Here is a 26,183-nt window from a genome sequence, read left to right as displayed (position 1 = left end):
ATAAGAGTAAATGATAAAATTGATGAAAGTGATTCATGCCTGTGTATGGCATTATTAAGATTGTCATTAGATCTGAATATTTCAAATGTATTGCAGGGCTTCTTGAATTTGCGTTGGAAGAGATGGCAGAGAGTTCTTTTGACACGAACCATTGCCATCACTCCCACCTTCTTCATTGCATTCTATCAGGTGAGTCTGTGTTATGCAAATTTGGCAGCCATGTCCCTGACTTAACTAAGAATAAGGACTTGTGTAGGCCAGTACTTTAGAGAGAGGTAGTTTATGTTGAATTGCTCTTTCCTGAGTACTCAACTACAATCATGGAATCATGGATGTGTGTGTGTGTGTGTGTGTGTGTATCTATATATATATATATATATATATATATATATATATATATATATATATATATATATATATATATATATATATATATATATATATTAATATTCAATATTTTTCCACCTTTAAGTAAGTAAGCTCCATATCCTCAGATTGACTGAATCACTGAGATAAGTTTGAAGAATTTCAAAGTTTTAGAGATGAATGAGAATCATTATGACGTGTGGAAAATTGTGACTAAGAAGTAAATGTAAGTGGAACAGGATGGCTTACTAGATTATGACAGAAGAATAGGTTTTCAAGGGAATTTGCACGGATGACATTATAAATGAAGAAAGTTCAATAATTTGAGCTGGTGATGGAAGCAATGAATAGAGGAAAACAAGTTATTGTATAGGATGATGATTGAAAATTTGACTTGAGTGAGAGGGATGTTATGTTATGAGGATAGAGAACAGCTTAGCAAGAGTATGATGACTGGCAAATGAAATGTAGAGTGAAGAGAATGATGTTGGATTCATTGGAAAATGAATTAAACCATATGTTGGAAAGAGAACATCTCTTTTGTTGAATGTGTAATTTGTTGGTGCTCTACAGGACATCAACGACCTCACTGGAATGAATGACCTACTGAATGCTGTCATGTCGCTCCAGTTGCCCTTTGCCCTCATTCCCACCATCACCTTCACCTCGGCACACAAAGTCATGGGGGACTTCAAGAATGGAATGTGAGTTTTGCTTCTATACAGATTTATTATTTATTTTGATCATGACACACTGTTGTAAGTCATGGCTCTGATCTGTATTGTATTTTGTCTTTCATTTATCATGAATTATGATGCCAGGTATTTTCATGATTTATATATTATAATTTTTTGTATCAAACCACAATGTAATCAGCAATACAATAGCTAGATAGTACTATGTATATAAATCATGAGTCATAACAGCTGTGATAATGTGTCAAACCACATAAGTCCACAGTACATGGTTGTTATGATAGGCTGTTATGAATCAAATATAGCAATGTAAATGGTCCAAAAATGATTAATCAGAGTAATTAAATCGTGACTTAAATTAGTGATTTTCTACTGATATACAAGAAATTATTTTTTCATTGACTTAAACATAAAGCTGTGATGTAGAAAGGAAGGCTATTCATTCTAGATTAAGTAATACATTGTACATTTTTCTTTGAGACTGCTTGTATTCCTTGCCTTAATATGCTGTAGCCACCAGATATACCTAGTACCTCTTTTTGCTTGTAAGTGTACCTTAATAGTCTCGTGCTCTGAAATAGCTCTTCATACTGAGTGTTAAATGAATTTTTCAAAGAACATCATGTTTTTGCAGAAGTTATTAGGATTAGTGTTGTGCTCAATAAGAAAAAAATATATAGTACATAGTTGATTGCTATAAAAATCCAATTATAATATTGTTTTTAGAAATCAAGATTTTTTCAAACCATGTCTTTTTTTTCTTACATAATATTTTTTTCTATTTTCGAATGCCATCAAACAAAGGAAAAGTAATTTATCCATTTATGTACTAGGACAAGATCTGTCCTCCATTTTATTTTTGTTCTTGTTTACTTTTTTCATGATTCTTGTAATATGAGAAATAATTTTCCTATATCATCATGTTGGCAGAGACAGATTATGTGAGAGTCATGATATGATCTTATATGAGTTGTAACTTTCTGTTCAGGAAAGAAGACAACATGTTTTTCATAAATAACACATAATTTACTGATGGCAGAAGGAAATTTCGAAGACTTTCATATGTTATAAGCTCCATTATATTAACATTCCTGTTTCCATATTTCAGATTCACCAGAGTTCTGGCATCCCTCCTCTCACTGGTGATCATTGCCATTAACTTGTGGTTTGTCATCAACTTCCTCAATACAACACTGAATGGCCAGTGGTGGGCATACATGTTAGTGGTGTGCTGTGGTATCTTCTACTTCAGCCTCATCATTTATCTGACAGTCTTCTTGGTGGCAGCATTCGGCATCAACCTCAGCTGCAACATTCCGGTGAGAACCAACAGGCAGAGTGCAATTCACACACTTATTTGTGGTTTGATTTTTTTATTTGATTTTTGTGTGGAAGTAAAAATTATGCACACACACTCACACACACACACACACACACTATAGAATAGTTGATAGAGTACAAGAGAGAGAGGGATGGGTTGACTGTATTTATTTGGATTTAAAAAAAACGTTTGACAAAGTGCCACATGCAAGATTACTATGGAAGTTAAAGGAGAAGGGTGGCTTTAAAGGAAGCACATTGAGATGGATAGAAAATTACTTGAGGGGGAGAGAAATAAGGGCGGTAGTTAAAGATATGAAGTCCAAATGGAGAGCAGTAGAAAGTGCCACAAGGGTCAGTATTGGCACCAATACTTTTCCTCATATATATTAACGACATGCCAGGAGTGAACAGCTACATAAATCTGTTTGCAGATGATACGAAACTATGCAGAGTTATAAAGCAAAAAGAGGATTGTGAAATACTGCAAGAAGACCTAAATAAGATCTGGGAATGGAGTAAAAAGTGGGAAATGGAATTCAATGTGAACAAAAGCCATGTCATGGAAATGGGAAAGAGTGAAAGACGACCTGTGGGAATCTATAAGATGGGAGATGGAGTAGAACTGGAGAAAGTTAAAAAGGAAAAGGACTTAGGAGTGACGATGGAAGAAAACAATCAACCAGTAAGCCATATTGATAGAATTTTTAGAGAAACATATAATTTGCTAAGGAATATTGGAGTAGCATTTCACTACATGGACAAAGAAATGATGAAGAAATTGATAAGTACTATAATAAGACCCAGATTGGAATATGCAGGAGTAGTGTGGACCCCTCATAAAAAGAAACACATAAGGAAATTGGAGAGACTACAAAAAATGGCTACAAGAATGGTTCCAGAATTTGAAGGGATGACATATGAGGAGAGACTAAAGGCTATGGATCTACCAACCCTGGAACAAAGAAGGGAGAGAGGGGACCTGATACAAGTTTATAAATTGATCAACGGAATGGACCAAGTGGATAATGAGAAACTGATCCTGAGAGAAGAATATGACATCCGAAGCACAAGATCGCATAGTAAAAAGCTGAGAAAAGGAAGATGTCTGAGAGATGTTAAAAAATATAGTTTCCCGCAAAGATGTATTGAGACGTGGAACAGTTTAAATGAAGTAGTGTCTGCAACGAGTGTGCATACTTTTAAAGTAAGATTGGATAAGTGTAGATATGGAGATGGGGCCACACGAGCATAAAGCCCAGGCCCTGTAAAACTACAACTAGGTAAATACAACTAGGTAAATACACACACACACACACACACACACACACACACACACACACACACACACACACACACACACACACACACACACACACACACACACTACTGGAAGCTTATTTGATGGTAAGATATATTGTTTTATGTAACTAATTTAATAGGTTATATCTACAATATGACAGGTTTTCTGTTTCCATTGTGACAATTAATTCATGTTGATTACGACGGTCAATGCACATCCCTCACCTGCTGTTCATGATATGAATAGAATATCATCCTTGTCATTTTTTTATCCGCTTCGTAGTTCTTTGTTTTGCTTGATAAACTCAGCAGTTAAGCAACCTTCTTGAAAACTCAGTATTTGCTACTTACATTTTTCGGTACAAAAGGTGATTTTTTTTATCGTTGCCAATTTTCTTTTAATTTGAAATATGGAACAGAGCATGTTCAGAAAGTTTTTGCATTTTTTTGTTAGATCATACTTTATTTTCCAATGATACTCAGGTTGTCAGAGAAGCACATAGACAAGATATGTTATTGAATTAGAATGAATGAATTGGTTCCTGGTTGTGTCAGAGTTGTATTAGATGTCTTTGGTTATACTATGAAAAGTTGATACACTGTCAATTTTCTCCTATTAATATTCATTAATAATTTAAGATTGGATTTTGAATTGTTTTGAAAAACATTTGAAGACAGACATGCCATCACATATCAGTAACCTTAGACAGTCATCTTTGCTATTTTCATAAAAAAAGAGTAAAGAATAAAACATTAGAGAGAGAGAGAGAGAGAGAGAGAGAGAGAGAGAGAGAGAGAGAGAGAGAGAGAGAGAGAGAGTTATTATGCTGCATAATTTAGTTAGATTATTATTGCACCCTCATTACTTTTTGCAAGGGAACTTATTCCTCATAGACCACAGTTGTCATTAGAGGTGCTCTGCAATATAGTTATGGAGCTTAATGGTGAAGTGTGTATCAGTCTTACAGCAAGTAATAGTCTCCTATTTGGTAGGATAAAATATTGCAGCTTATCATCAATGAATTTTATCAAGCATTGCCAAAGTAGGACCTACTGAATTTCATTATTCACACCAATGTCCTTTCCACATGCTTCTATTAGATAATATTAGATGGTAATTTCATTATAACTCATATCAGAATGGTCTTCATAACAGAAGCAAGTGTCTGTCAGGATATGTCAGGATAGATCATAGTTGTCATTACCACAACCTCCTTTCTTGGACTAGTTGAGAATTGACAAATTTCTTCTCACTTGTGCTTGTATTGATACTCTTGCTCTTTAGTATAAAACACTGATTAGTTGTTACAAACTAAACAAACCATGGAAAAAGGTGCTGCATACTCTGTGACTTGAAGGATGGCACTTTACCAGTGTGTGTGTGATCTTAGATTGACCACTTCTGCTTAGAACATCATGATCAGTGGTCATGTTGTTCCACACTTCTTTTCCCTCAACTTAAGGATTCTGCTCCATATTTTGGGAATGAATTAATCAAATAAATTCTGCCAGAGAAAAAGGCATCTAAAACATTAGAAGGTTGAAAGATGTTGAATGAAAACTAGTTTGTTGGCTGCTTTTAAGTAATTATGGTAATTTTATTGATTACATTTTATTAACTTTCATTGATGCTTTATAAGACATGTTTGTTATACTCAAGGTTTGTTGGTCCTTAATAGTGTACCTGATGCCTCAAGAATTGTATTACAGCATACAGTTGGAAGGAGGAGGCAGGCTGTTCTTAAGGCAAATGGTGGTGTCTCTCATGACCTGAACTGTTCTATTTTTTATTTTCAAGCTGCCTGGATTTTCAACTTTGGATGATATTAGCCCTACCTTGCAACACAGCTTTGAGGGGTATGTGTCCTGTACAAGACTGTCAGTATGCTCCTCACTAACATAGCAGAAAATGCTTAAAAACAACAATGTTATTCTTATATAATCCCTTCCTTATAAATCTGACTGATAGATTGATCCAAGGTAATCCAGTAGTTTGTAAAGCACTTTCATAAATAGACTCTGCTTATTTCATATTTCCTAAGAATTTGTAATTCTTCTTACACTTTTTTGTAATGTAGTTCTTCCTTATGGTGTCTGATGCATGCATGCCCAGGTGATGTGGAATACACTACTCTAATACATGTATGATTTCCCAAAGTGTTGCACTTCTTATCATTTATGCATCAACACTGTAGGTTTCCGCATGCACATCCACTTTGAGCCTTGACACTCTACATACATGCATCTTTCTTAGAGGAAAGCAATAAATATCCTGTTAGTAACCAGCTGAAAAAATCTTTGCTTTTTTCTTTTATTTGCTTTGATTTTTAATTCCTGCATAATTTAAGTCTTGATTTGTTGTGAAAATTCTGCAGATTGGAAGAATTTTTCCAAGATTTGTATAGGAACTTTTGGGTTTTCACTCACCTGTTGCCTGCCAGCTAATGCACAATTGCAGAATTGCTTAATATGATTATCAAAAAGGCTGATAGCTTAGCTGTGATCTGTGTGGCTGGGAATAATGTGAGGGCCAAGAATGAGTTGGTTGCTAATGTTTCAAACCAGCTTGACTTCCTTGTGATGTCCAGTAGGTACAAGATTCTAAGTTCTTCCTAACTAAACAAATTTAACTGCAGGAAAACCAGTAGAGTGGCAAGAATGTGTCTTAAGATTGTTGATCTGTTGATGTCTTAGTAGTGAGTACTGAGGCAGGCAAGGAGAATGCTGACTCCTTGCCATGTCTGAAATAACAAAATATATGCAGTATTTGCAACCTGCTCACTCTACTTCCTATTTTTATTTACTTTTAATAACTAATACTTAATTATCCCTTGATATTACTTTACGATTTGAATGCAACACAACCAGTTGACATTGTGTTTGATAAGGTGTAAATTTTCAGTTTAGTGTATTTCACATTGGTAGAATTTTAACTCCATCTAGGGCTTGCGCTGTTATTGATATATTTGCTTCTTGCTTTTCTAACAACTACCACTGAGTTTCCATCTTGTCTCTCAGTTTTGATAGAGTGAATAGCCTAACATTGCCGATGAAGAGTCCACATGCTGAGCTACCTAGAATTTATTGAGTCTCATTGGTTGACACTGAAGGAGAGGTGAAAGGCCAAAGATTAAAGAAAAGTTTGTGATATGGATGGATCATTAGATACTAGAACATTATGAGATACAACTGGAGTGTGTGTTGTGTGTGTCAGATGAAAATTAATAGTAATCAGTCTATTTATTTACCTAATTATAATGTAAAGGACCCCAGTTAAGGCTCATTTATCGTGTTTCTATATCTACAGTCATCCAATTTCTCTTTAAATTTGCTCACACTAACAGCTGTAATTGTCTCTTCAATTCAGCTATTCCAGAGATCAGTGTGTAAATGTGCATAGTTGCTCAGTGATTGGAAAGTTGATTGATGTTCCATAGTAAGAAAACTATCAAGTAGTAAAAGAATAAATAGTTAGTAAAAAAGATTACAACAGATCATAACTGAAAAGCATACAGTATCCCCGCTATTTGCAGGGTTTACCTTCCTTCCTCTCCTGCGAAAACCGAACATCTACAGATTATATATTATTGATACAGTTTTAAAACACCTACGTATGATAATATATATGCTAAAATATGGTTCCCAAACACATTCTAAAGACAGTCTTACTCATTAATACAGTAACAATGTAGTAATATGTAGTAATGATAAATTAAAAACAGTAATAATGTAGTATAATATGTTATTATTGGGTGTAAATAATACAGGGGCACAGTAGTAATTATATAACACCAAAAACTTGAATTCAAACAATCATTTTGAAAACCTGCGTGCAACTGAGAGAGAGAGAGAGCTGTTTAGCGTCTTGCATGTGAAGATGCTTGTGACATCATGTCATCTGCAGCCAATCAGCAGGAAGGAGAAACGAAAGCTTGTAACTGACATTCTTATTTTAAGATTACACCAGTTATACTGTATCATCTCTCTTTTCTAATTTTTTATTTTATATTAATTGACATTGTTATTTTAAAGTTATTTACCAGTTATACTGTATCATCTCTCTTTTCTAATTTTTTATTTTATATCAACTGATATTGTTTTGAAATTATTTGCTAGTTAGGGTGAATGTGAGTGTTTTTCTGCTGAAAAAATGGCCTAAAAAATTCATGAAATTGCCGAAATTATGAAAAAAAAACTTTGAGAGCAAAATCCGCGAGTATGCGGGGCTGCGAACGGTGAACTGTGAATGGGTGAGGGTATACTGCATATTTAATAGCCATTTACTTCATAGAATTTTGCAGTTATACTCTACCATGGAAATTTTATTTGTCACTCTATCTAAATCAATCTCCTCATTATCTTACCTTTTCATCAAACCTTAGTGAAAATTTACAAGCCAAACCTGAAACTGGAGGTTCACCGTTATTGCATATAGAATAGTAAGGAACAAATATGGTAAAAGTGAAATATCATGTAACAGTGAAGTGTGTATTGTGGAATACCTGTAGTCTGATACAAGACTCAAAAGCACCATTACAGGCCACTTCTGGTCTTTTGTAGGGATTAAACAATGGTTACAACACCAGGTTCTGATACTCTCTTAGTTGCCTTTGCTTCAAGTCAGCTTCCCTTGGTTACCTCCCACATAACTCAGTGCAAGACTTGAACCAACGTAAACTAATGTTATTGTTATTATTGTTTTATGTTAACACTGAGAAGGAAATATTAAAACTGCAACACCGTTCCAACTCATCATGAAAGAATTGCCAATCATGTTTTAGAAAGAAACAGTTTTGACACAGAACACTCCTATGAGGGACTGGAACTTAAAGATTATGAATTGCTATAATGCAAAAAATAGGAGTATGCTGATTGAAGCAGGCTGCCAGTTTGGCTGTGGTGAAGTGTCCTCTTGTATACATTGTAGCAATTCATAATCTTTAAATCCCAGTCAGTTCAGTAGAGGACATCTTATATTGCTCTTGTGGTCAACTTTAGATGCTTTTAATTATGCTGACAAATTTTTGTGAATTTCCTCTGCATTTAGTAAACTTCCTTTCCTTGCACTGATCTAAAGTCCATAGTAGGAGAATCTTGTTTGTTGTGCTGCAAGACTGCATTGTGTTAATATTTACTGTATCAAGTTTCATTATGTTGAGATTTTACTGATAATTTTACCATTTCTCCATGTATAGTTTTTGGATGTTGTGTGGAATAATTTTTTGCTCGCCTTGACTCCAAGTCAGTAGATTTGTTTCTTGCTTTATTATGTTGCTTGATGTTGTGGATGATGTTGTGTTGTAGTTGTATTGTTATTTCTTGTTTAAGAATGTTTGCATAATGTTAGCAAGTCTGTATGTAAGACAGTATTATATTAAACCTTTTGTATTGAAAGTTTTGAAAGTTTGGTTTACTATATTCAAGTCATTATAGAAAATGTTAGATTAGCTTTTAATATTCTGCATGATTCTGTGAAAAGGTCTCATATGAATATTTCATGTATCATCAATCTTACATAATTTACTGGAGATTACCAACAGAAAGGTAGATTCATTGTATCAATACTGTGGTAGTGTGAAAGAAAATGAGGAATGGCTCACAAAGGATTTCAAATGAGTAGCATGTTAAAGAGACACTAATAGATTTTTTTCAAATAACAGAAATTACATCCTTTCTATGGTAAATGTTGTTGCTGAAAGTCATTTCCCTATTATTCTGTTCAAAAATTACTTTTCCATAATTTAGATATTTTGTAGAGTAGAATATTTTTTCAAGAATGCAATTAGGTATTGACAACAGAATGACTTCTGTCTTCCTTAGAAATTTAGAAACTATCTATGTAGTGTAAGAAAACATAATATTTGCTTCTTTTTTTTTTTTTTTATCTATGAATATTCTCCTCACTCACTTGTGATTAATTAATTTTTTAATTCATTTAGTGTATTTTAAGTTGATGAAGAGTAAGTTATTGTTTTAATTCTCTACAGATCATATCCAAGCATTTAGAACAAACAGCTTACTTCCTGGACCTGAAAGACGGGATGCCAGAAACTGCCACTATGTAAGCATGTGTGTGTACGTGTGTGTATGTGTCTGTCTGTGTGTATTTACTTAGTTGTAATTACATAGATAAATACCTATTACGAGGTTTGAGTCCCAACTTTCCCTTAAATTTATGCAAACTTTCTGCTGTTACAATCCCTTCACTCAATTCGTTCCAGATGTCCACCTTCCTATGTGGAAAGCTAACCTTTTTAATGTTCCTCAAACATTGATTTTTTATGATCTTAGAGTGTCCTCTTGTCTGTCCATTTCCATCTTCACTCACTGAAGACGAAAGTGAGGTCTGTGTGTGTGTGTGTGTGTGTGTGTGTGTGTGTATGTGTGTGTGTGAGTTGGTACATAATTTTAGTGTAGTTATTATTCTCCTTCCTTTAGTAAATCATGTCAATATAACATAATGACTTATAAGAAAGTTGTAACAAATTTTAAATAAATCACAGAAGGAAAAGGAAGAAATGCAGATGCAGTACTTTGATTAGTAATATGTCAGTGGTTTTCTATATTACATGTTCATTCTGCTGATATGAACCAATTACAGGTAACTCTCAACTTACGTGTGTTTGATTTATGCGTTTTTGTTATAACGCAACCGAAAAAATATTATAATTAATTTAATTTGCATGATCTGTTTGCTTATATGTGATTTGGCCCAACCGCATTTTCAAACTGAGCGTCAGACGCAATTTCAAACTGCACACCAGAGAGTTCCGCTGCCGGCCGATAGGTGGGAGCTCCGTTCTTTTCGTGCCTCATTTGCAGTCTGCTAGCACTGAGTACGGACGGAATCTCTTCAATCTGCCTATAATTTACCAAGATGGCCCCAAAATGTCTTTCATCTTCTTCTGCATGTGGGGTTATTTTTGATAAGTGGATTTTGATAAAGTGGTAAAGCTCAGTGGTGTGAGTGGTGAAGGCAGTGACTCAGTGAGTGTTTTGTTTATATATTCTTTGTTTTTTGTTTTCTCTTATTATTTTTTTGCTTTCCCTTATTATTTCTTGCTTTTCCCTTTACTTTAGATACACTTCTAGTATTGAGAATGGTAAATAATAAAGATATGTTAATTAAGCCAAATGAATAGAGTATTTTGTACAAATTTTTTGGACCACATCCCGCATCTCCCTATTATCTATTGTTTCTTATGAGAATTACATGTTTGTTTTACGTGAATTTTGATATACGCGATGCCTCTTGGAACGTATCTATCACGTAAATCGAGAGTTACCTGTAGGTGATTTTTCTGAGCATTTAGCCTATACTCCCTGTCTTGGGGTTTGCCTGCAGGCCACAACACATCAGAATGGAGGACTCCAATTGATTCTCAGGAGCAGGACCATGATTTATACCTTTTGCTGAGGCTGAAATACACACACCCGTGGAGCTGCTGTGATAGATAAAGAGGAGACGTGCTATGAAGTATGTTGTCTTAATCATTGTTTGCATCTCTGACTGCAGCTTGTGATATACCAAAGGTTGTTGCAGGCTGATAATATTGCAGGCATGTTTTTGAGATGAAGATTCGTTCAATCCCTAAAATGATTTCAATATATTTTATTCATATTGCTTCTTTACATCATGCATATTATGATCAATATATTTTATTCATATTGCTTCTTTACATCATGCATATTATGATATACATATTATAATGATACAAACAAACATTTTATATATCAATTCTTTACTTTTTTGATATGATGGTTTTATTATCAGAATTTGTGTTAGTATTGTACATATAGTCACAATTGAATGTATGTTAGATATTAATTGAGACAGAGATGACTGGAATAAGGCTTCTTGAGGAGAAAACAGAATCCAAACTATTTATTGGTACTTAGGCTGAAAAATTACTTGCTTCATTCATCATCCCAAAAGCACTTGTCACTCCCTGACTTATGGCCTCGCTGCCTCTGATGGGTGGCATTGGATGGAAATCGATTTGGATTTGAAAGATGATTTATTGTATTGGGTCACCATGGTACAGTGGAACCAGGCGCACTTTGGGAGCCGAGAGATCCCTAAACGCACGGGTTCGAATCCTGGCCATGGTCTGAGTGTAGGAAGGGCTTCCTTACTCGGAGTAACAGTTCCGTAATGGGTGGGCTTTAGTCCATAAATTTCTGTGAAAAGCCCACATTATATGAAAAAAATTGTGCATCCCTGTAATTAGAAAAATGTTTACAAGCCAATATAAGAATGTTAAATTATTTTCTCTGTACTCATATTGTTCACAGCTATGCATCTCTTGGCTAATGCTGAGAGACACTGTTATGAAGCATTGTTGATATTTATATCACCACTGAAATCATCTCAGTTTACCAATTACTGATACATAATAAGGAATTATTAGGATTTTGAAAATGCTTAAAGTTAAGATCAATTATCACTTATAACATGTGCTTTGATCAGAGGAAATGAGAGGGAAATAAAGGCAGTAGGATTGAGCAACAAAAAATTAGTCTCATGATAGTGAATGGAACAGACTTGGCTTCCAGGAGCATAGAGCCTCACACCTAAAGGCTGTCATAGGGGGCCAAATATACTCCATATATACTAACAACTCTATGGTGCATATCAGTTTTGTATATGCATATATGAGTGATAGTAAGATGTAGAGAATCTTTACTTATTACCATATAGCATTTCATGTTTTTCCTTTTTTTTTTTCATACATAAGGCCCAACATAGAGAAGGATATATAAACACTGGTTTTATTGTCTCAAAACTCACAAAGTGGTCAGCAAAGTCCAATTTTACAAGGAGAAGGATACACAAGCATTGCTTTTGTGGTATCTTATACATATGTACTATGCAGAAACACTTTTTACAAATACCAGTGGTAGATGGTGTGAAAAACAAACCTGAAGTAAAGTAAACACTAATAGTATGGATGAACCAAACAGCTGTATGGCCTTGCAAGCTCAGCAACACATACATCACAACATGAAATACTATTCTTTGATCATAGTTTCTATGGTAATAATATTCTCTTCTTAGTATCATCCTTAGCAACCAATTTCTTGGACAACCTTGTCACTTTGTAAATAAAGTGAACTTTACATGAAAAGAAAACAAAACAGAGAACATACTGAAGAGCACAAGTGAATGAGAATATGACTGCATGACTGTTCCATCACTAGAGTACAGTGCTGAATGAGAGGGAGTGAAGCAGCATGGTCAGGCATCTCTGATTGCTGCAGTCCACCTAGAGGAAAACAAAAAATGGATCCTCTCTCTGTTCAAATGGTGCTTATAACCAAAAGTATATCTTAAATTATCTTTTACTTATAATAACCAGAGGCACTTGTAACAATATTCATCACTACAGATGTAATTAAAATTACATCTGTAGTGATGAATATTGTGCTACAGCCTTTTCCTGCACTACTCCCTACTCTTCAGCATCACCAACACAATTGCCAAGGCTGCACATGCTTTGCCATAAATTGGCAGATGCAGATTCTGAAGGCTTTTTCTAAGAAGAAAAAAAAAAAAAAAGCATAGATTCACTTGATTCACTTTCACTATCAGTCAGTGTTATTGTTGGTACCTTGTATCTTTGTGAAACACTAGGAGAAATTTGTCTCTGCTGTAGATAAACTACCAGTGAACAGTGTCTTCACATTTCCTGTCACTAGACATAGTCTTGTTGATGAAAACTAGTACAGTACTCTCAGAATAGAGCAGTAATGCAGATTACAAGTGAATATATGTTTTGCATGGGAGATAAACAGACTCAGAATGAGGACCTGCCTCACTACACTCCACTTGAACACACTAGCTGGGGATGATGCCAAGAGAAGCAGAACACACCTGACACCTGTTATCAATCATACACTGTCATATGTACAATCTAATGGTATTTGTGTATTAATCCTTGACTTGGCTTTGTGAAATACAGAGAGAGCTATTTGAGGCTAAAAGTTGTGCATTACGTGACTATTCAGTCTTGTCAGTGGAATTTGTCATCCACCACAAGCTTTGGGTAACTTCATTTCAATTTTTAAGGTGTTGACACTTGGGAATCATTCCCCATGTGGGACCTCATGTATGTATACATTGCAGGTTTTTATATTGTCAGATGTCAGTATTTGAATCTGTAGCAGAAAAAAGTAGTGTGACCCATGATTATTATTTTAGATATCTGAAGCTAACCTGACATACTGAGGTAGCTTGATAATTATGCAGAGAATGGGAAAGAAGATTACTTGAAGTCTTTGTGAAGTAGATCCTGTTATTGCATAACAAAGTGTTCTCTATAAGTAAGGAAGATGTTATTGTAATATTTCACAATGATAAAAAGAGTGGACGAATGAAAGGATTGCCATGTTTTTGTACTGGAGCAGTCGAACATATTGCTGCCACTCTTGAGGAAGTCCTGCAGAGCATGTATGAAAATAAGTAGAAAGATAGTCATTCCTAATATCAAGATTTTAAAAAGGCCTTTATGTGATGAGAGTGAGTGGAGCTGATGTTGAAATTTTAGAGGATGATTATTCAGTGTTTATTTGAATTTTAATAATAAATTTAAACTTATTCAGTGTTGGCACCAAATTAAGCATGCTGTTTTATATCAAAACTCAGAATACATTGTTGTGCCTTAAGCCAGTTTTGCTAGTTTGATATTGATAAGGGTTCAGTGGATTACTACCTTATCCTTACATGGTGCTTCGATGTTACTTTGAAAATAAGGAATACTGACCATCTCAGTAAAATATAAACATGTTTGTGCTTAGGCTTGATAATTTTTTATGCTAGTCTTGTTAGTATTTTTGATATTGGCAATAGTATGTAGCATGTTGACTTATTATTATTTTTCGAGGTCCTCTTAAAGATAATTATATATGACTTGTAAGTATTTTCAGTTCCTGTGAAGCTCTGTTCATGAAGCACTTCAGCTTTCACAATTTTACTACAAAGTGCTCATGGAAGCCAACTTTCTGTAAGTACAGTACATGTACTTTAATGTTTTTCATGTCTTTTGTGATGCAAACTTTTGTTTAGTAACATTTAGGCTAGCTTCATCCCATCACCAAGACCTATATTGGATATTTTTGTACCAGTGATTAGTTTGGCTTTGTGATGGAATTTGTTGGTAGAGATACTCATGTATTTGAATCTTCTAACTTAGCACATAGGAGTTCCTGGTCTAAGTTATTTCCTTGAATCTTTATTGGTGAATCTTTCTGTTCATGCAAGGCTGATCCTTGTCTGAATTGCTCTATACTTTGTGCAGGGAAGTTCCTTGTCAAAGTTCCTCTGCTCTTGAATCTTCTGACTAGTACAAGGGAGATCCTTGACTAAAACTCAGGACAAGGCAGTTTTTTTGTCAAACTTTTATTAGTGCTAAATAATTTTAAGTGATAGAAAACCCTTTACAAAATAAATTTGTTATTTACTATTTTATACCATATAGTACACCAATACTACCAATAGGAGCTGGGGGATGGTTGCCTGTGTGTGTGTGCAACACCTCTGCTGGCTGGTTCAGATTATTTTCATGTTCACTATTGAAGAGAGAGAGAGAGAGAGAGAGAGAGAGAGAGAGAGAGAGAGAGAGAGAGAGAGAAAACTGCAGAAAGTCTGTGGACAACTGCTTTACCTGTTGTCTGATATAAGTAATGATATTGCAAAAATAGTACCACTTCTGACTATCTTTTCATTATTTATCATATTTCCCTCAGGTATGATGACTCTATAGCATGGCTTAGTATGGGTATGCTGTGAGTGAGTCCTTCAATAAGTAATCCAAACCTTTTTGTTGTTTTTGTGCCTTTTTTTTAGGGATGGGACATTATGTGACTGAAGTGTCCTTTTCATCACATTCCCTGCATTCCTGATGGAGTTAAGATTAGAAATGTTGCTCGGCTTCTGCGAGGTGTCTGTGGTGGTCAGAGAACCATTTGGTAACTCTCTTGGTCTTGCTATATGGTGTGCAGTTGTGTATACAGTCTGTTCTGTGAGAAAAGTCACTTACAGAAATGAAAGACCAGGTCATTGTAAGTCATAAGTATTCTGCAGTTAAACAAATGCTATTATCACCATAGTTTATAAGTTACAATACTCAAATATGAATGTACATACACCAGTGGCAAAGTGGCTCCCCAGTCCCTTTCTGCACTGTCAGTCTGATCACTCTTGCCATGTGAAATTTGTTACAGCATAGCTATTATTTGCTACATTAATACACCACATTTTTTAATCTCATTTTATTTTCATTTACAAAGTTCTTGCTGTGTAATCCCAAGTGGCAACCTCAAGATGGCAACATGTAGCATTCCTTCCTCCATCCCTCTCTGCTAACTCTTACCATGTTCATATTTAAACATTTCGTAACTTATAAACCATTAGACCATATAGTATTTCTGACATAGATGACTTCTTTCACCTCTGTGAATATGTGAATATTCTCTTCATGGATGGCACAACTGTAACTTATTGAAATGAAGCTTGATGGTCTTAGCACTCAACAGTGCATTGGGTTTGCCCTTGCCTGCAAATCTGTTGGCCGTTGTTTGACTAAAATAAGGCAGTTGGTGCACAGCTCACCCAGTTATTCCTTCTTCGGATTTGTTGATAAATTGGAAAACTTGGAGAACATAGAGTAACCTAACCTAACCTAACCTAACAGCTTTAGTATGTGTTCCCAGTCTTACCTTGGTAGTCTCCAAGTTTCCATTTACATTGGGCATCATTTTTTTGTATATTTGAAAAGGAAGAACCAATCTACCATTACCACTCTAACTACTGAAACATTGCCATATCAGAGCAGAATCAGGATGTTGAGCTCTGCAGATCTTTCAAGTGTGTGTGTGTGTGTGTGTGTGTGTGTGTGTGTGTGTGTGTGTGTGTGTGTGTGTGTGTGTGTGTGTATGTGTGAATAGTATGGGGAATTGAACAGCTGCCATAATTGTATTGATTATTATAAAGGTGATCTTACTGGCATGAGTGTGTGTCTGAGACCATCCCTGGGCCACCATATATTTAATTTTCCATCATTTTTATGTATGTGGGAAAGGAGAGACAAGTTCATGTGTACCTGGTGGGTAGCAGTGCTGTGACAGGCCAGCATGGCCCTTCAAAACGGTGACTCTTCTGGTGGTGGTATTATATTATCATTACTGTTATTATTATTATTATTATTATTATTATTATTATTATTATTATTATTATTATTATTATTATTACTATTATTATTATCATTATTCTTATTATTATTTTGATTATTATTATTATTATTATTATTATTATTATTATTATTATTATTATTATTATTATTACTACTATTATCATTATTATTATTATCAATGTTGTTGTTGCTGTTATTATTATTACTATTATTATCATCATTATGAAGCTCAATCTCTTTTTTGTTAAGAATTGTTACAAACATATATTGCAGTCACTACTACTACTACTACTGCTACTGCTACTGCTACTACTACTACTACTACTACTACTACTACTACTACTACTACTACTACTACTACTACTACTACTACTACTTTCAATTTCTTAGGTGCCTTATGCAGAGAAGAACAATCTTTTTTTATTATTTTTTAATATATGTATGTATTTATTTGCTTACTGTTAATGGTTCAGAAACATATGCTTTATGAATTTATTTATTTTTTGGTAGTACATTTTAATTTTACTAAGTTCTAATATTTTTAGTAAGTTATGTTCACTGTAAAACCAGATGTAGCTATGCCTCTTATCAAACGTAACATTGTACATCTATCATGTTACTAATGTTTCAATAAACTTTGTGTTATCAGTAGTAATTATATGAAGAATATATTTACTTTTGCATTTGCAGACATACAGAATTTTGTAGTGGTTGAGTGTGATCTATTTTCTTTTCATTGTAGTGGTGTAGAAAGGCATGTTTTTTTTCTCCTCTTTTATATAGTATAATAATTTAGAAAACATAATCATAGTGCAGTACATGAAGGTGTTGGTTTGGAAGTGACATAAGCCTGGTGGCTGAAGGCAATTGTACATATCTATCCAAGTGCACTGCTCATGAAAACACTCCCTATTACTGATGAGAGCTTGACCACATAAACAGTGACACATTCACTAACATGAAAGCTGAAATCTTTACATCCATTACTGATGCTAATGCTTCAAGTGTTTTCTTTAAAGTTACAGGCATTTTCAGTCTAATGCTATAGATGTTTTCACTGCTGGCAGTTTTTTAATCTATCCATATAGAGCAGCTTGTCTGATTGATGATAAAGGGAGAGATGGTAGAGTGGTATTCATCCATAATTATGGATTAAGAACTGCCAATATAAGCACTGTATACAATTACCAAAGACAATAATATATTGATTGAGTTGTGTTAGTCTCCTGTCAGTATAGTTCATGGACAACATTAATGGACAGCTCTGCTCTCTGAATCTTCTAACAGGGAATCATTTTAGTTTGTCTTGTAAAGAATAATAGTATACATGATTCATCTCTTATGAGAATTTCTGCTGCTATCTATAAGCTTTCATGTCAATGTAAAGATCTCTTTAACGACTGCTTTAAAACTTGCCAGTAATGGCTCACTCTTTACTAATTATTTTCATATGTGGGAACTGTCCAGAGTTAAAACTAAAGCTGCCACTTCACCCACACCAACACCAAGTCTGTGATCTGACAATAGTTTCAAGCAAGTTTGTCACATTGATAAAGTCATGCAGAGCTGAGGTCTGCACTGCCCTGTCCAGCTTATCAGCAGCAGGACCACTGTGTGGGAAAGCCACTAGTGGAATGTCTCTGTACTCTAGGCCTAATCAAACAAGTGAATCTCATGCAGCAGACACCAGTTGTGCTCTGCATGTCACCTTGTAATGTCTTCAATAAAAAGTGCATTTGTTCATGCCTTGTTTGATGATCTAATTCTTATAATATAATTTATCTTTTGCAGTAATTGTTTTGAGTGGTTCTAAGGAGCATTTAAGATTGAACTATATGAGAATCATATATTATTCATAACCTCAAGTATATTATCTTCTTGTCTTAGTCTAGATTTAGTGTTATCTTCTGCACAGATTATGCAGCTGCATACACATATGATACATAATGAGAGAACTAAAAATTGGGAGAAAAAAAGCTTTTTAAGTCATCATTTTCAAAGAAGTGAGATGTCCAAGAGACAATTCAAGTAAAAGAAAAAAAAAGTTACAGAGTGTATCAATGAAAGAATGAAGGTATTGGTTTCCAGTTACCATTTGAGAGATTCATGATAAGGGACAGTTCAGATATGTTCAGTATTGAGGAAGAAGGTAGCTGAGCATTATCACAATTTGTGGAGAATGCTGCATCAAGTAGATGAATGAAATTCATTTATAAAGCATTAAACAACACAACATTTGTCATGCCCCATTTAGAAATTACAAAAAGATGAGAAATTAGGCAATCAATGGCCTCTCTGCACAAATTGTTGATAATTTTTTTGACTGGGACATTGGTAAATAGCATTGTCGGTTGAAGGTATCAGCATAAAGACAGTAGAGTAAGAGTTTTGGCTGAGATGTTTATGAATGATAGAGTGGGTGATATGACAGAACCCTGTGGACAAGTTCAAGATACCACTGCAGTGATGGAACAGCCAGAAAGGAAACCTGAAATACAGGTGAAAAGAGACAGATACAGTTTGTGTGAGTGAAATTTAAATGTTAGAGATCCTTATTGTACATCAGAATTGTTGTATAATCTTTCACTGATTGATCATTGTCATTGTGTTCTTGATTGCTAGCATCTGTTCCATTTGATGGGACTGGGAATGTGAACAAAATCACAGATTTGATCATTGTTGAGTGTTTGTCTACCATCTGTAATGCAATATTTTTTAAAGACCAGGCGCTATTGGCCATAACTTTGAAAAAAAAAAAAAAAAATGCCACCCTTCTGTATTCGTCTATCAACATTTGGTGGTGCAAGAGTGTAGAAGAATTTGGAATAGAGTTTTCTTTTTTCCAATCAGTGGTTCTTGAATAGTATCATTTCACATTATTGAGTACGCGTCTCTCTCTCTCTCTCTCTCTCTCTCTCTGGGCCTCGAGACGCCGCCAAAGCCTTCCTCTTAAGTGTATCCTCACAGGGAGGCGAATTTACCGCCACGCTGCCCTCCAATAATTACTTCTTGAAAAGTTCACGTGGCGGCGCGGTGGGGCAGACCTGGCTCCTGTTTCCATTACATAGCGTGTGTTTCCGATAAAGCTCGTTCACCTTCTTTGGCGTGAGTATAAATTATGTGTGTGTGTGTGTCGCGTCTTCATATTTCTCTCTTTTCATAATTCCAATTTTCAGTCTTAACTCTGTGTTTTTTTCCTTTATTTCCTTCCGTTTTCTCCTTCCCTTTCTAAATTTCTTATTTTCTTCCTTTTCTCCTTTTTTTTCTTGTTTCCTCCAGTATACGGTCCTCTTCCTCCTCTTCCTCCTTCTCCAACATCCTTATACTCGCAATCTTCACGTAGTAAAACTTCACAAGAGGAAAAATCGGAAGAAATCAGAAAAAGAAAAAAAATAACGAAAACTTTCCATCAGATCGCTCGCTGAGCACCGATAGGCCACACCTCTCCCCCTTCTCCCTTCCCTCTCGCTTCTCATTTTTCTCGTCTTTCCCTCACTTTTCCATTTTTTTCCTATTTATTTCCACGTGCCATATTTACCTGTGATATATTTTTTTTCCATGCCACTCTTGTCTGTGCCATTTTAACCGGTGCATTTTTACCTACATTCAGTCCTGGCTGGCAACATTGCAGAAGCGCTGTACGGTGTGACGCATTACACAACGTTCTATAAATTCACAAACAAGAACGAACTAATTAATAAGAAAAAAATAGATAAGTAAGTAGATCGTTTTATGTTGAAATGTAAGAGCTCAGAGTACTTTTGCATGATTTAGAGGGAAATAAAGACTGCTGATTTGGTGAGCGATCTATGTACATGATCATTTTTTGTGCTTTAGATATTTAATTTATTTATCATGCCTTAACCCTTTCCCTGCGATATACAACAATCCTTGACACTAAAAACATTGTATGAAATTTTTTATAAGTGTCTGCAAAAAAGAAAGGGATTACAAGAAAAGGTTTTGCAGTTTCTTGCCGCTATGATATTTGTAGGTTGCTCTGGAATAAGAAGAAAAAAAATGGCTCTGTGGTTAGTGATTATGGAAAGATGTGTCAAATAGCAATGAGAGGGTTAAATAAGGCATACAATAATTCATTTATGAACTAAGAAAAATGATAAACGCATCAATTCGTTTTTTTCTACTTCAGCCTCGTTATCGTTTGGTTCTGGATGATCTTAACATTCTATCTCTGTTGTAGGTTCAGCCTACAGAGAACCGCGCTCGACAGTCTGCACTGGTTCTTCTTTAGTGCTTACCATTTATACACGATCCTTTACAGAAACAATTTGTGAGCAAGTCTCGCAACATATAATATTAAACCAATCATAGACTGCTTCGGTATCCCTGCCTGTCAATTCATGCACCGAATCATTCGAGATATCTTACATAATGAAACCCACTGGCTGTCTGTTTGTCTGTCTAACTGCCTGTCTGTGTGTGGAAGTGTCCACTTTTCACGGAGAAATTACTGAACTAATAGTGATGAAATATGATAGGAGAACCCGGAGAGTGACATGGACTGTGTCTTAACTAGTACTTCCAACCCAAACCAGATTATTGAAGTAAGCCTCTCACAGTAATCCAATTCTTGATGGTGACGCCATTCTTTGTTTCTTTTGTGGCGGCAAACATTCCTTGTTAGCTGGAATGTTTGAAGGAGGGAACAAACTGATATTCATTGTCAACTTTGAGTTACATCCCAAACACACTGTCTGTCAGTCAGTCTGTGTGGGTTTGTCCACTTTTCACGGGAAAAAAAAAAAATACAGGACAAATTGAGATTAAATTTGCCTAACGAAATCTGTCTTCCTTTACCATGGCAGATCGGTCTCAGTGGCTGCAGGAAACTCTGACGCGTATCATAGGCCTGCCTTCCCTCCCTCCAAATCCTCTTTCCCGTCACTCTCCCCCCCCCCACCTCCATTCTTCTCCTACCCCATCATCCCCGCCTCTCTCTCTCTCTCTCTCTCTCTCTCTCTCTCTCTCTCTCTCTCTCTCTCTCTCTCTCTCTCTCTCTCTCTCTCTCTCTCTCTCTGACAATTAAATCAATTTCGTAAGAATAATTAGAAAGAAAAATAAGAACAATCTCTCTCTCTCTCTCTCTCTCTGGCAATTACATTTATTTCGTAAGAATAATTAGATAGAAAAATAAGAACAATCTCTCTCTCTCTCTCTCTCTCTCTCTCTCTCTCTCTCTCTCTCTCTCTCTCTCTCTCTCTCTCTCCTCATTAGCTCAAAACCTAAGAAACTCATCAGAGGAAAAATATGATATGCAAATATTTAATGAGGGTGCCAACTCTCCTGACTTTGATTACATGATCCAAGTTGCTCTCACTTCCTGCCCCAAACTTCTGGTGCAACCTTAATGATATGATCTGCCGGCCTACTGCTGCGAGGACCCGGAGGAGGAGGAGGAGGAGAAGGTAGTTGTAGTAGTAGTAGTAGTAGTAATAGTGGTGGTGGTGGTGGTAGGAGGAGGAGGACGAGGAGAAGGAGAAGGAGGAAGAGGAGGAGGAGGAACAGAAGGTGGTTGTAGTAGTAGTTGTAGTATTGTAGTAGTAGTGGTAGTAGTAGTAGTAGTAGTAGTAGTAGTAGTAGTAGTAGTAGTTGTGGAGGAGGAGGAGGAGGAGGAGGAGGAGGAGGAGGAGGAGGAGGAGGAGGAGAAGGAGAAGGGGAAGGAGAAGGAGGAGGAAGAAGAAGAAGAAGAAGAAGAAGAAGAAGAACGAGAGAAAGAAGATAGTATTAACTTGGAGGAGGAGGAGGAGGAGGAGGAGGAGGAGGAGGAGGAAGAAGAGAAATTAGAGATAAAAAAAAGTAGCAGAAGGGAAACAAAGAAGAAGTCTAAAGGAAGTAAGAACAGAAGGAAGGAGAGGAACAAATAGAAAAAAAAAGAAACTAGACAAATGAGAATAGAACGAGTAAGAGAAGAAGGAGAGGAAATAAAAACAAACAAACACTAAAAGTCATTGGTCTTGATAAAAAAAAAAAAAAGGAAAATTAAAGGAGTTGAAGGGAGAGAAAAACAAGGAGGAAAAACTGGAGGAAATAATACCAGGAGGAGGAGGAGGAGGAGGAGGAGGAAGGAGAGCAGAAGCAAGACAAGAAAGGTGTGATGAATTATGCAGTGGGGATAGAGAATACTGCTAAAGATAATGGTGAGGTTAAAGGAGAGAGAGAGAGAGAGAGAGAGAGAGAGAGAGAGAGAGAGAGAGAGAGAGAGAGAGAGAGAGAGAGAGAGGACTTACACCAGAATAACTACCATGAAAAAAAAGCAAGCAAAATAAACCACAAAATGAGCCGAAACATGGAAAAATCAAGACACGAAAGGAACATAACTAACATTCCCAGAGAGAGAGAGAGAGAGAGAGAGAGAGAGAGAGAGAGACTTACCTTTTGTCAGCGAGGCAGCGCAGTGAGGGACGGGGATTGATCAAAAGCGACGCGATAAGGGTGCGGGTGGGTGGCAGTGGTCGTGGGACGGATGGCGAAAAGTGGCGGATAACGAGGCCAGTTTTTTTCCCTCTTTCCCCTCTTGTACTACCCTCCCCTCTTCTCCTCCTCCCCTCTCTCTCTCTCTCTCTCTCTCTCTCTCTCTCTCTCTCTCTCTCTCTCTCTCTCTCTCTCTCTCTCCTTATTTCACCTTTCCCCACAATGTCGCCGCGGGAAAAACAGCGTGCAAAGGGAGGAGGAGAGAGGGACTGGGCTCGTGTGTGTGTGTGTGTGTGTGTGTGTGTGTGTGTGTGTGTGTGTGTGTGTGTGTGTGTGTGTGTGTGTAGTAGTAGTTGTAGCAGTAGGATAAACAATGTCATAACTACTTCCATACACACACACACACACACACACACACACACAGAGAGAGAGAGAGAGAGAGAGAGAGAGAGAGAGAGAGAGAGAGAGAGAGAGAGAGAGAGAGATGTATAAGGCTGACGGGACGGGGGAGTCGCTCTGGGATCTAAACAAGCTTTGACAGTCGCTAACAAATTTCATTAAATCACCGCCTAGGGCTTGAAACTTCAGCTGAATACCCAGTCACCAGAGAGAAGAGGAGGAGGATGAGGAGGAGGAAGGAGGGAGGGAAGGAGGGAAGGTGACAAGCATAATTTGGGAAGAGGTAAGGGACGATGGGAGGAGGAGGAGGAGGAGGAGGAGGAGGAGGAAAGAGGGAGGGAGTGAAAGGAACGACAAGCAAAAGAGGACAGGGGAGGTAAGAGGGGATTAGGGGATGTGGAGGAAGAAAGGAAGATAGTAAATGGAAGAGTAGCGAAAGGAGGAAGGAGAAGCAATAGAATGAAGGGAAAATGAAAGAGACAGGATTGTTGTGTGTGAGATTGGCTGGGCTTACCGGTGGGCCGTGGCTGACAAAAGTTCAAACAAGTAGATTCCTTCTCTTTATCACATGTAGAGAGTTAATATTTAAAACCATGACATTCTCATTAATTCCCCTGCAGGGACGAATCAGTGATTCTGTGCCGCGGACACCACTGTCAAACAATTCATCACTAATAAAACTGTTAGGTTTGGTCACAAGATGTGGATGATGTACTACACTGTTAACGGTTACTCTTATTATTATTTATATTTCTTGTGGACAAGATGAGAGCAAGAAGAACTCTTTTAAAACTTCAAATTGTCATGGACATGCTACAGCCAACGGTGGATAAGGATGAAGATCTGTTTTTTGACAACTTTTTCACTGGCCGCTGATAATTAACCTTACAAAAAAGGATTTCAGAGTCTGTGAAACTATCAGCGATAACAATATAGGAAAATGTTCTCTTTCTGCACTTCTGATGATATATAGAGCACTCTGTATTAATTTTATTTGATTCACTTGCATGTTGATCTCAAGGAAGACGAACTGCAAGTGAAATTCTCGAAATGTCTCGTCCTATGATCTGTCATATCTTGGCACGCTCATAACCTAAGTTTTTTTTTTTTTTTTATCATTTCCTGTGATGACTGGTCTTGACAATCTCTACACTGTACCGTTGCAATGATATCTCTCCATCGTCACTCCTCCCGAGGCAGCCACGGGCCCAGCAGGCGAGGCAAGCAAGGGTAGCGAGGAAACGATTGTCGAGGTGGTACCGTTACTTGCCGGGCGTGTAGTTCATCGGTAGCTGAGCAATGTTTGGGTTGTCGTCCGACGAAGGAGGCGGAAGGAACTAGGCGGCTTCACTTCTGTGACGTCATTTCAATTATGATATATTTTCTTTATGTATAAGAAGAGTCTTATTCAGACTTGCTTTGGGAATTTGTTGATAACTTCTCTGTAACTAGTTATAAAATTACGCTCGCCACGTAGTACTGGAGTGGTGCTGCGCGGCAGTAAGTGGTGTTTTGTGTAGTACCTACAATGGACTACGCAGTCAGTCTTACAGAAAACAGTTATCAAATGACAAGTTACTATTTTGTGCATGTGTCAGTAAAAAAAAACACCAATAGTTACAGTGGTAGTTTAGTGGTAGTTTTTGAAAATACTACTACGACCCGGGGTGTTCCCGCCACCACTCCTGCCCACTCACTGCGTCCCTTTAGACTCAGAGCCAAGAAGCCTTAGATAATACCTACTATATTATTTCTAAGGAATGTCAGGCTGCGTTAATTGTTTCTTGAATGTTGTTCCAGTATATATCAGTGCTTGTATTGTCGCACCGATGGGTTGGGCTTCGTATTGCCATCCGCACAGAGGCGGTCCTGGATAGTTTTGCACCCTGGGCGAACAATCCATTGGCACCCCCGCTGCTGCTGCTGCTGCTGTTCTTTCATCTGTTTTATTCTTGCCTCCTACTATATAGCTTATTATAGATGTAGTACAGTTAACGAGTGACCTCATCATAGGTCGCAAGGCCTCCTGTCACTTGTCTTTCCTATGTATTCCTATGTATTCCTCCTCCTCCTCCTCCTCCTCCTCCTCCTCCTCCTCCTCCTCCGCCGCTTCTTTTCATCCTCCTCCTCCTCCTCTTCTCAACTTATTCGCAAACACGAGCCGCACACAGAATACATGAACATCGTTATGTGAATTTCCAGAGAGAGAGAGAGAGAGAGAGAGAGAGAGAGGCTTGAGGCTGGGAGTGAGGAGAGGGATAAAAAGAAGTCTTGCCAATCACTCACACATTTCTATCGAGGGGCGGAAAAAAAAAGAAAGAAAAAAAGATATTACCATCCTTCCGCAAGCTTTCACCACCATCAGAGAGAGAGAGAGAGAGAGAGAGAGAGAGAGAGAGAGAGAGAGAGAGAGAGAGAGATGGGTAATTAGCATTGGTTTGTATATGATCTTCAGTTGGTATTAATTAGGGAACCAATC

The 26,183-nt window shown here is 36.7% G+C and overlaps 1 protein-coding gene across 3 annotated transcripts in view; it reads left to right on the top strand.

Moving 5' to 3' along the window:
• Positions 1 to 18,614, top strand: part of LOC123499148 (natural resistance-associated macrophage protein 2-like) — a 33,958-nt gene extending 15,344 nt beyond the window's left edge. For 2 of the 3 annotated variants that reach the window (XM_045246816.1, XM_045246817.1), the window contains exons 9-13: positions 97 to 189; positions 940 to 1,070; positions 2,170 to 2,380; positions 9,671 to 9,744; positions 11,029 to 18,614. In XM_045246816.1, the coding sequence (XP_045102751.1) occupies positions 97 to 189; positions 940 to 1,070; positions 2,170 to 2,380; positions 9,671 to 9,744; positions 11,029 to 11,062 (543 nt within the window). In that variant the 3' untranslated portion in view covers positions 11,063 to 18,614. Of the gene's footprint in view, positions 1 to 96; positions 190 to 939; positions 1,071 to 2,169; positions 2,381 to 5,481; positions 5,541 to 9,670; positions 9,745 to 11,028 lie in introns of all 3 variants that reach the window. The other variant, XR_006672892.1, reaches the window with a different exon arrangement.
• Positions 18,615 to 26,183: the final 7,569 nt, after the last annotated feature.

Source organism: Portunus trituberculatus, chromosome 49 (assembly GCF_017591435.1).
Source record: "Portunus trituberculatus isolate SZX2019 chromosome 49, ASM1759143v1, whole genome shotgun sequence".
Classification (NCBI taxonomy): Eukaryota; Metazoa; Arthropoda; class Malacostraca; order Decapoda; family Portunidae; genus Portunus; species Portunus trituberculatus.
This window is presented reverse-complemented; position numbering and strand designations above follow the sequence as displayed.